This window comes from Cynoglossus semilaevis, chromosome 17 (genome assembly GCF_000523025.1).
Source record: "Cynoglossus semilaevis isolate Cse_v1.0 chromosome 17, Cse_v1.0, whole genome shotgun sequence".
In the NCBI taxonomy this organism is placed as follows: Eukaryota; Metazoa; Chordata; class Actinopteri; order Pleuronectiformes; family Cynoglossidae; genus Cynoglossus; species Cynoglossus semilaevis.
In genome coordinates this window covers 9,405,968-9,417,608 of record NC_024323.1, presented here as the reverse complement: position 1 = coordinate 9,417,608, position 11,641 = coordinate 9,405,968, and the positions used below count along the sequence as shown (strand labels likewise).

General features: G+C 38.8%; 1 protein-coding gene across 4 annotated transcripts in view; it reads right to left on the bottom strand.

Moving 5' to 3' along the window:
- Positions 1 to 531: 531 nt before the first annotated feature.
- The window catches only part of adcy9 (adenylate cyclase 9), a 33,587-nt gene continuing 22,477 nt past the window's right edge, over positions 532 to 11,641 (bottom strand). The window contains exons 3-12 of one of the 4 annotated variants that reach the window (XM_008329868.3): positions 11,533 to 11,637; positions 10,875 to 11,131; positions 9,535 to 9,637; positions 8,178 to 8,386; positions 8,074 to 8,112; positions 7,347 to 7,506; positions 7,024 to 7,166; positions 6,824 to 6,847; positions 5,113 to 6,395; positions 532 to 1,953 (exon numbers count right to left, since the gene is read on the bottom strand). In XM_008329868.3, coding sequence (XP_008328090.1) covers positions 1,934 to 1,953; positions 5,113 to 6,395; positions 6,824 to 6,847; positions 7,024 to 7,166; positions 7,347 to 7,506; positions 8,074 to 8,112; positions 8,178 to 8,386; positions 9,535 to 9,637; positions 10,875 to 11,131; positions 11,533 to 11,637 — 2,343 coding nt within the window. In that variant the 3' untranslated portion in view covers positions 532 to 1,933. Of the gene's footprint in view, positions 6,396 to 6,823; positions 6,848 to 7,023; positions 7,167 to 7,346; positions 7,507 to 8,073; positions 8,113 to 8,177; positions 8,387 to 9,534; positions 9,638 to 10,874; positions 11,132 to 11,532; positions 11,638 to 11,641 lie in introns of all 4 variants that reach the window. The other 3 variants (XM_025064269.1, XM_008329867.3, XM_008329869.3) reach the window with 3 other exon arrangements.

The following is an 11,641-nucleotide window of genomic DNA, read 5'->3' as shown; positions in this document are numbered from 1 at the left end:
AAAGGCTTCTGGGCTTGGTGTGTGGTGCCTGGATCGGTTTTTAAAATTAATGCTCCCCCCGAAATCCCGATTCTGAGCCGCGTCAAGATGGCGGCTGTTGATTCCTCAGATACAAAAAAGTTTTTTTTCTTCCCAGCGAGACTGAGGGGGGAGAGAGGGGGAGGTGTCGAGCTGTGACGCCCTGACGTCAACCTGAGTGTCCCACCGTGCGTCATGTGGACGCAAGTAGAAAAAGAGAGTTTTTCATTTTTGTGTAACCTCCTTATTTTACTCAGGTTTTACATTCGTGTATTGTGTAAATAGACAACACCCGGTTTTTCATAGCTACCATTTTAAGCCTTAAATACATATTAAAAAAAACCCTGTGACCTGAAAATTTAACATTTTCAAATAACATACGATTTGTGCACTATTAAAACATTTCGCTTTTTAAAATGTTCTATTTTTGTTGCATTATTGCTTCCCATCATGAGACACTATAATCTTTAATAATCATCCAACGACTCAATAAACATACAGTAATAAATGCAATATTTTTTACTTTTAGCTCATGTTTAATGTTGCCTTCAAGTTAGCAATTGCAGTTATTTACAAGACATTTCAGTGATATTTGCTTCAAACAAGCAGGTGTAATTTTGCAGTTTTTTTTATTATTACAGAATTTCAAACTATGTTGCCATACTGCAGTCCAGTTATATTTTTTTCTTCATTATACTGGGTTATGCCGTATCCCTATTTGTTTTATATTGTCTTACATGTTTAAGTCATATTCTTTCAAAAATGTTGCCATTTTTCAGCAAAACACTAGTTACATTATGGCTAATATTAAGTTTTAATGCTTGGTCTGCTGGTATAAAAAAGTGTGTGTTGATATTCAAAGAATTACCAGCTTTTGTCACTGGTCTAAGAAAGTTGTTTGGCTTAAACCGGGATTGTGGTCTCCTGTGCTACTATAGGAACATTTTCTATTGATATTAACATCATAATAACATATGTTTTAATACTCATTTTTAAAATAATAAATACATAAGAAGGCAAATCCACAGTCAGAAATTACATTATTCAAATTATGGTAAATAGACACATCACTAAAAATGTTTACATTATAAACTGATATTCAATATTTCAACACTTTAATCTTAATTTGCAATTTTAGGTGAATGAAGCAGTTATTAAGTACAGCTTATAAAAGCATAAAAATCAAAGCCCTGTAGCTCCATTTACATTAAAGCTCTTGCCTGAAACCTGACTATAAAATATACATTTGGTTTCATGTCCAACGCTCATGAACACAACATTTCAAAGCAACTGACTTTATTATATACTTATACTTGTATAACTATTTGCGTGCTACATACAAAAACAATTCCAGAGAAAGCAACAATTTATCAAAACCATCTGTAGCAGGCTACTGAGATACTGCCTAATGCAGGCATTGTGCAGAGCCTCATCTACATTGTTTAGCCAGTTTTTAGAAAAGCTACGCTGATTTAAACGTTTTTGTAGCAGGTCATACTTTTAGAGATGACAAGGTTGACTTTAATGTCTAGGTTACGTTATTGGTAGAATTTGAGCATCTCATTTAACACACACACCCACTCACACACCTGAAACATTTACAAACGCCCACTATACACACATGCAGGCTAACACAACACAAATATTATTGAAATATTTGTGAAAATAACAGTTCATTTAACTATGTAATACTCCAGTACATGCAATTATATAAATAATAGAAAATGCTTTACAATATAAAGGCATACTGTACATAAAAAGTGAAAGCATTGTGCAAATGTGATTTAACATTGAATATATAAATTACTTCAACGTGCACAAATCAACCTGCAAATTAAGACATGATGCAGAGGACATGGATGAGATGGTGATGACACTCTTTGGCATCAGTTTCCCAGTGTGTCGTTCTCTTGGTTCAGAAAATCCCTTTAATCTCTGTAAATAATACAAATCAAACAGGTCAATGAAAGGGGAAAAAATGAATAAATCCTCATTTTAAGTTTTTGCCGTTGGCTGAAAAAACTTTTTGTTAATGATTAAGAGGTTAAAACAAAATGTTTACATGAGCCAGCAACATAGTCTGTACATACAAACTGGACGAAGCTATCTGGTTGCAAAGTGAGGTCCCGCGGGTAAACCAGAAGTGCTCTAATGGTTTTGGATGAAGTGAAGGCGCTAGAAGTAAAATGCTTTTACTATAAACATTCTGTGGTATCACCCAGAGTACATGTGTAGATAAATTGGGACCGCATGGGCACAGAGCTTCTAGTAGGTCAATGGCAGGTTTGAGTCTCAGCAAACATCATCTACTCCATGTCTTACATGCTTGTAACTGTCTCTTCTTCCACTGTGGAAGGGAAGAAACCAAAACCTATTTTTTTCAACCTCTTAAACTATGTTTAAAATTACTTATGATTGTTGGGCTTACTATGTTATAATAAAATAATAAAAAAGTGTCCTGTCTATTTAAGTAAAACATAATGAATTTTGTAAAACAAAACATTTTTTGTTTTGTTTTTCTTTTACAAAAAAGGCTTAGCACTTGCAGTCTACTAAAGCTTCACTTGTAAACCAAGGAACGTTCACAATGGCTATGTCCAAATCCAAGTCTAGCAGTCAAGTATAAGACAGCTTCCATAAAAAAACACAATAAAAAAAATAATAAAATTACAACAAAAAACGTTTTAAGTTCTTCTTATTCAACTGTTTTGGTTATAGAAAAAGTCTGAGATGTAACGGGAAAAACACATATTTGATGTTCATCCTATCAATTTCTCTAAGTGACAGAAAAATAAATATTTGCTGCTGAGGAGGTTCTACAGTCAGAATTGAGTTTTTAGTTTTCCACACTTGGCTTTTGAGCACACAATCCTCTGTTTGATACCAGTTAAAGAGGGAAATGTTGGAGCAAGAGATGTACTGTAACTAAACATGAATTCCCTAAGACTGAAAATATTCCAAATAGTCATAGGAAAAACATTTAGTGCACCGTTCTTCAGTGCTCACACAATGAAACTTCATGCCACCACAATAAAATTCCCTTTCAAATCGTAGAAACAAGGAAGGGGCAGCTTCACGTGACAACTTTATGTTTGCATCACAAGAAAATACCATAAAATACATTTGATTTGACACACTCCTCTTTGATTATCCATGTCTTAAAAATCATTACTAACCAAAAACAGTGTAATCCAACAAACCCTTGTCTTGTTCTTTTGACCTAGAGTCAGTCCAGAAGACTGTAAAGGTACATCAGTACCAATCGAATTGGTTCACCAGAAGTTCCAGCTTATATCAAGAGGAAGGACACAACATTGGTGGTATTTAGCCTCATCTAGTACATTGTTATTGCAAAGGGGTTGATTAGGAGGAGCTGAGACCATGGTGCTTCAAGGCCAGAGGAAGAAACTGCCTTATCAGCAAACAGGATAACTTCTCTGTCTACTGCGTTCCACAAATGTTTGTCACCCAATCAGATCAACTAATGCACTGGCATCTACACTCATCCTTATGCGCAGACACACTTAAAACACATAGTGCATGCAAATACACTCAGGACACAAAGTTAAAGTATTGTCTGTGTCTGCATTTTCTCTGCACTGATTGGTCTCTTTAGGGGTTTTTTGGATGCATTTTTTGGCTCTGTCCATGAAAAACATGGACCAATACATCCATCCACACTGTATGTAAGGTCAGCTTTGTGAGTGTTTAGTTGCTGAAAGGCAAATCATGGCAGCAAATCTCAGTAAACAAAGTAAAACTTGAGCAACAAAAGCAAAGCAGTTTTTGCCCACAAAGTTGACGAATTTACAGGTTTTCCCTTTATATTATCCTTCCCTTTTAGTCAAAAGTGTCTACACATTACTCTACACTAAAGGCACTTCAAAATATAATAAAATAAATTATTAAGATTAAAGGTGTGAGGATAATCAATTACAGTATAAGAAGGTATTGGCGAGAGAAAATCTGACATCTGCCGCCACATCTTTCACATATTCCATCTGTCCCTGTCTGACATTTTGCCTCTTATTAGCCGTCACAATAATTGATATTGATATTATCAACTGATAGGTTGAGGAGGTAAAGCATCAACAGTGTCTTGTGGAGACCCCAACATTGCCTCACTACAGTGTTTACTGTTGGCCACTGTCTAAAGTCTGCAAAGACACACATTTTGAGATGCATTTTTTTAGGAATAGTTTTCATTATTAATGAGACCAAATATCTGAACTATCCCATTGTAAAATACATGCAATACTTATGTTAGGGAACAATAACAATTAAACTCATAATGAGGTTGCATGAGTTTACACACCCTCTAGTAATTCAATGAAACCATTGCCAAAATACTATAATGTACTATTATTGTAATATCATTTGTTTTGCCATTTTATTCTTCATTAACACCAATAGTCCACAATAACACATATAAAAGATTGAATTGAAGGTCAGGTGAGATTGAAAAGATGATACAAATACAGTATCACCGTCAGCAGTAATGTAGTTAATAAGTGGAGAGACTTTATGGCTCCAAAAAGGTTGCAAAATATTACAGGCTGTAAAAAAGCTACGGTGCAACTTAAAAGTAAAAAAAATTAAATCTATGGATTGAAATTTTACATTTACGCATTGTAACCATTTAGGTGTGCAAATATGATGTTGACCCAAAAGGTGTTTAAAGTAGTATGACTTTGAGAGTGCGTATACTTAAGCAACCAGAGTGTTTAATTTAATTCTTCAAATTTGTAATCTTCTGCCCAGGTAACGAGAAGTTAAAGGTCTCATTTACGATATAGCATTTCTAAAATCTGTAGGTTTTTTAAATTTAAAAACCTGTTACATTTACATCGATGAAAACGGTAGACAGAAGTTATAGTGACAGGCCTGGATGTCGTCCAACCAGCATCTCTCTGTAGTATCATCTGCCAATCAGATTTCCACCTAACCAACTTGGCTGATGCAGAAGAAGACACCAGTGGACATTTGAACAGTACCAAATGTACAGTAGCTTCTACACATGCCAACCGGCAGGAACACGAGCTTAAAGGGTTGATATTCTACTGTAGCATCTTTAAAGTCTGGTGAACTCTGCACCTTCAATCTCAGGCTCATGTTTGTCCAGAGCTGTTTTCTGCTGGGATGAGGATGAGCTGTTGAGCTGCTTGTTACTTTCAGAAGCAGCCAGAGGAGGTGCTTCCAGACTGGTGACAGGTATAGACGTCATGCCGCTGGGAGACAGAGATCGTCTCTTATGAGGGATTTCTGCAGACGGGCGTCTTTGACAAATAACCACTTCCTGACTTAGCCCTGCCACACGAGAGGAAGCAGAAGTGGTAGAGGATGTTGTTGTACTGGTGCTGGGGACCGTATGGACAATGTTTGCAATTTCATCTGTCGGCGAGCGGCCGATGCTTCCGTCCACCTGTGCTCGTATCTCTGGAGACACTGAGAGCTGGTACTGAGGTACTGGGCCTCTGTCACTGCTCTTAGGGTAGAGGAAGGTCTTCATCTGACCTTTGCCTTTCACATTAACTGTGCCACGATAATCAAACTCATAATCCATGCTGCTGAGGACGCAGTAACTCTCCTCGCTGACCTGGACACGACACTCCACACCCGTGGTGTCCATACGACTGGCGATGTTGACTGTGTCGCCCCAGATATCGTAAAGGAGTTTGGTGGTGCCAATGACGCCCGCCGTTAGAGGACCATGGTTGAATCCAATGCGAAGCTTGAAGCCAAATCCGAGCATGTTCTTGTTGAAGTCGTCGACCACATGCATCATTTCTAGAGCAAACTCAAAAAGAGCACGAAGGTGCGCATGAGGATGGGCTGCATCCGCACACTGCTGTGCATTCAGACCCGATGCTGCCATGTACGTGGCTCCGATGGTCTTGATCTTCTCGATGTTGGAGAAGACAGGCTTTCGTAAAAGCTCGTCAAAGTCGCCAATGAGTTCATTAAGGACGCGGTAACACTCCTTCCCTCCCTCGTAACTCTCCTCGTAAAACTCACTGAAGTTGACAATACTGGCAAATATGACTCCCACGTTGTTGTGGTTCTTAGAGTAGCTCTGGGTAACCTTCAGCTGCTCGGCCACATGGATGGGGATGATGTTGCGGAGCAGCCAGTCGGCCTGGTCCCTCATGTTCTGAATCTTGATGCGGTGTTGATCCGCTTCCACGTTACCATGGTAATGTAGACGGTAACTGACCTCAAATTCACGGTTAAGAAACCAGACCAGGAGAAGGAGGAGAAAAAAAGCCACACAGGCCTCAGGGCCCAGCAGGGCATGGAGGGAAGTCTGTGGGTCTGACTCTACTAAAGTGTCAGACATGACACCTGAGCTGTTAGTGTTGTTGATCGGCCTGTTAGACCTGGAGGAAAAAGTAAGTGAGATAGTGAGAGAGTGAGAGAGTGAGAGAGAGAGCAGGATGCACATCACACTCACCTGTCAATATAACAATTATTATTGTTATGTATAACAGAAATTATGTATAACAACAAATGTGAGCACTACATTTTTAAATGTACTACACTAACTTAAAACATTGTATTGTTTTACTTTACATAAAGAAACACAATATTAAACCAAAATACAGCTACAAAATATTCTAAATTATAATATAATGTGTTTATTATAGTAATAAACATAAAACTGTAGTTAATCTTTCAGATCTACTCAACATGTTAACTTCCTGAGCTGTTGTCTAAAAGTGTCACAAAAACCAAAAAAGTTTGGAAAAGTTTAAAATAACACATATTAAAATGGGAAACTTTTTAATGTAATTAAAATCAAACATACCATAAAATCAGATTCTTGGCAACACTGGAAGAAATAAAACACAAGTAGATGGCATCAATTCAACAGTTGATACACCAGCACAATATAACTTCACTTGTAGAATGATGGCTAATTGTATTATCTTCACAATATTATTGTTTACAATCACATAAAAATAAAAATCAACTTCAGCGATTAAAATAAAAAATAACCATGTTTACCTGCAGGGGGAGCAGAAGAGCAAGGTAAGTACTCCTAGTCCCACTAGCGTTGCTAGTGTTGAGCGCATCCAGTAGCTGAGCTGGCAGAAATTACAGTACTGGATAATAGCAATGATGACTGCACAGCAGATGAACATAGTGAACTGGGAATTAAAAACAAAAACAGAGAGAAATATGTTTTAGTCAAACAACAAGGCACACAACATTCGAATACCTAAAATCATTTTTATTTTAAGTATTCGAGAGCACCAGAGGAATCACAGGCAAGGTCCAGAAAATAGATGTGATTTATACTAATTATAAACTTTAAAGATCAAGTCTACTTGTATGGACAGGTGCATGTCACAGGTGACATGTGAGAAGATGGCCACTGCAGGAACAGACACCAGGACAGCACCGATTGAATGTCGGGCGATCCATCCTGAGATCACTCTCATCAGCACATGAGTGCACTTCATCGTACTGTCAAGGTAGAAGGCCATGCTGCAAAGAGTAAAACAGGAAATCAACACTGATAGAATAATAATTATAAAAAAGAGTCTTGTTTAAAAGCCTTTCATTAGTAAATCTGTGATTTTAGCAACTTTAACAATGCAACCAGTTAAAAGATTTGTTTTTAAAAATACAATTATGCAAAAACTAAAATAAAATACAATAAAACAAATACATTAAAAATAAATGTATATATAAACATATATATATTCCTCTGTATTCCACCATTCTAGAAGATTTATTATTTTTATTTTACATGTTTTCACTTAAGATTTTAATACTATTATGCATAAACAAGACATGCAAAATTGAGTAAGTCCTTACTTCAAGAATTTGATCAACAATTCCACATTTCTTTGTGTTCCTGTTTTAAATGCATCTTCTACATATGTGTAGATCTATTCAGATTAAGAAACCCTTAAATATCCCTGATGAGTCATTTAAAAGATTGGAGTAATAAAACAATAAAGTTAACTTATTTTATAGCATAATCAATGAATTGATTGATACAATACAACCTGTAATACTTTGCAGGCTGATAAATACTTTGTTCATTACCTGTATGTTGTGAGACTGCCTTTATAAAAAAGAATACCTCTGCAATGAAACAGACACGTTAAGGAGTCAAAATTACTTCAAGATTCCTGCACAGAGTATCTCACCGTATTGAGAAGATCAGAGCCACAGACTCCAGTGCAGCGGCTCCAGCTGTCAGGATGAGGGCCAGTGTGGACGGACTCTGCTGAGTGACGAGTGGTCGGAGGAAACACGCCAGCGAGAGAGCCAGAAACACTGAGCAGCACAGCAACATGTCCAGGAAAGAGCTGAACGTCGGACTGGCAAACGTCTGCACAGCTGCTTGTGTTTCAACCTGGGAAAAAAAACACGTGAAAAAGTGTAGTTATACAAGCTCAGAAAAACAGGTAAATAACAGGTAAACAAAAAAACAGGTAAAATTCTTAGGTAAATAGATTTTAATACAAAAACACTAGAATAGAATGTCAATGAGGATTCTCAGTCATCCAGGTCATGGTCAAGGTTGAAAAGTTATGTTTACTTATTTTCTAAAAGAAGATGTTTCACCAACTGGTGGTGGGGAGTATGGAGTATAGGGAGTACTAGAATATAATGAATTACCACAAACATTTTTATGGAAGAGTGTGGGGCAGTGGTGGCTTAGTGGTTAAGTGGTCACTTTGGTGATGGGTTAAAAACAGAGGTCACATGTCGTTGTGTGCGGTGATGTGTGTCCCAGTGTCACAATGACAAGGAGTTCACTTCCTTATTGCTCTTGTTTTACAGGCAGAAGTTCAACTGTTTGATACCAAATCTTCCTGCTCGGTGTTTGTATAGGTTCTCATGAGGAAATTCTGGTTGCTTCCTTAGAGTTCACTGTTTACTATAAATTAACTACAGCTATAAATGTGACTGTGAATGGTTGTTTGTGACTTTTTGTGGCCCTGTGATTGGCTGAGGAACTGTCTTGGTATGCTCCGCCCTCGCCTGATGATAATGACCCTGAAACGGATTAAGCTGTGGACGATGAATGAATAATTGTTCCTTACTACATCCGCGCATTCGAGCTGTCTAAAGTATCTCTATTAGCTCCGATTTACATTTACACTTTACAACACAACCCGGGTAAACTGTGTGCGCTACAATTAAAGGCACGATATTGTAACTTGTACTCCGGAAATTACACCAGCAGAGGTCACTGCAACCCAATAGATCTTCGACTTTGACTGTCCTGCAGTGACTTGGCTTTGCCGCAGTCTTGACCGCTCTGATCATAACACACTTGTTACAGGTTTTTTAGACGTGACCAGACAAACAAAGGAAAAGACACTTTTACTGATAATAAATACAACGACAACAACCAAAACTTAGACATGTGAATACTAATTTATATAATATATAGGGAGAAGGGAGGGGGTGGTGGTCAGATTAAATCAAAAATGATGTCATTATACAGCCAGGTGTACAGTCACAGTTATCTCACAGATACACACTCACACACACCTCCTCCTGGTAGCTGATCCGATAAGCAGACTCCAGACTCCTCTCCAGGAAGGTGAGGCTCAGCTTGTTGATGGGAGGTCTATAAAAATAGTCCTTCATCAGGCTGAGGCAGGAAGGAGAGAAAATCAGAGGAAATTACAAACCAAAAAAACTCCAGTTATAATTTTTGTCTGATGAGCTAAATGGTACCAAGTGATGTGTCGGTGCGTTTACATGCACAGTTAGGGTCAGTGTCCTTGTATCAGCAGGGGGGGGGGTTAAAGCACCCTTTTTACACTGATGTGTGTTTGACTCTTCTATGGTTGGTCTATTGCTGTTTAGCAGGTGTTACAGTGTGCCTGCGTTGAACATGATGTCATCTTCAGCATAAGGCACATGGACCACAGGTCATGTACCAGAGGATCTTGTTTGTGCAACGTTTCTCCTTCCTGTGTTAATAATAGAGTAACTTCCTCAGATTGTTGAAATACAGTATTAAGGAAAGGCTGAAGGAGGTGAAATGGACATAATGAGTGGAAATCTGGAATTGGTGGTTCTAAAACTATGGTTAGCGTACCACTAGTGGTGCTAGGGCTCCCTCCTGTGGTACATCGGGAAATCTGACTTTTTTTTTTTTCTAAAAAGTGCATTTAACGTGGTTCTATGTATACGTGTGTGATTTTAGTTAATTAAATTAAAATGCTAGTTATAGTTGTGCTAGACACGACTGGGCAAGTCGCACCATTTACTACAGAGTTCTGATAACAGCTGATTAGCATTGATGGAACAAATTGTATCTTGGATTAACATGTCCCATGTTTTAGCATCAATCCACCCTAGGTCCACTTGTTAGGTGTGAGCATGTTTGTAAGCAGAAAGCAACATATCTCACAACCCTGTGTGTATTTAATACATGCAATCCTCTGTGGCTACGGTGGGACGTGAGGGTCAACAAGGAGACGGTTGGATGTTGAAGTGCACACGTCTGATGTTCTCAGTACATCACAGTGAGTGATGTGCATTCTAAGTCCTTTCCAAGTGAGATCCACGTCATTATGTTTTGTGTTCTGCCGTTAAGAGCAGAGTCTATGCATGCATTTATTACAGTTCTAGACAGATCAATCCAACCCACTGCATCCTGTTTACACTTTGTGTTCTTATTTTATCTTTTACATCTTTGGATTGATATTTCTGTTTCTAGCTCTGTTCTATCTTATTGCACCAATATACTGTCAAATTTGTGTAAACATATTTAGCCGCACATTCTTACTCAGACTCTGATTATTTAGACTATTGTTTAATGTATAGACACATTTTGGGGCAACAGATGTTGTAAGTTAATTAGTAAACACAAATCGTACCTGTCCTCCTTGATCACATCTACGAAGTGAGCGTCACTCCTCTCCCTGAAGTTCTTGGATCTCAGAGGAATTAGCGCTGAGTGGTCCATGCCCATGGCCCCTCCGCTCCACGTCTTCTTCTCCTTTTCCTGCAACATCTCGCACAGTGACGTCTGGCTGTTGTGCAAGGTCTCTGGTCGAGGACTCAGCAGGCCGTTCACAGCCTTGGGTGTGCACTCGGCAGACATCAGTGGGGAACACTTCAGATGGGAAGGGTCCTGAAAGGCAGAGTGGAAGGTAAAGATAGAAATAGATTCTTAATTTCGAGAAAATGAGAGGGTGCTTATGACTCCAGGCTGCTGCAGCGAAAGAGCAATAATATAAAGTAGCTTTGTGGGTAGGGAGTTTACTCAGAAGGTGAGGGGTTTTCAATTTATCTACTGCCAGATCCAAGCATCTGGCTCTAAAACCTGTGCAGACTCACATATGCAGATGATCTGCTATGGTGACCCTGTGGAAGAGAGCAGCTCTCTCCACCATGAATACCAAATAAAGCGTCAGTGTCCGCTGCCATCACGTCATTCCAGTGTAGTGTCTCCTCAAAGATGCACGGCGCTTGTGTCCTTCTGCAGTGCAGCCAGAATGAAACGCAAACCAAATACCATAACATCAGACCCACCTTGTTGCCGTTGGTCTTGTACTCATCATGGCAGCCGTTGACCACCGCTCCTTCATCCATGACCTGCTCCTCCCCTGGTATCACACTGCAGGACAGGCAGGGGGACTGA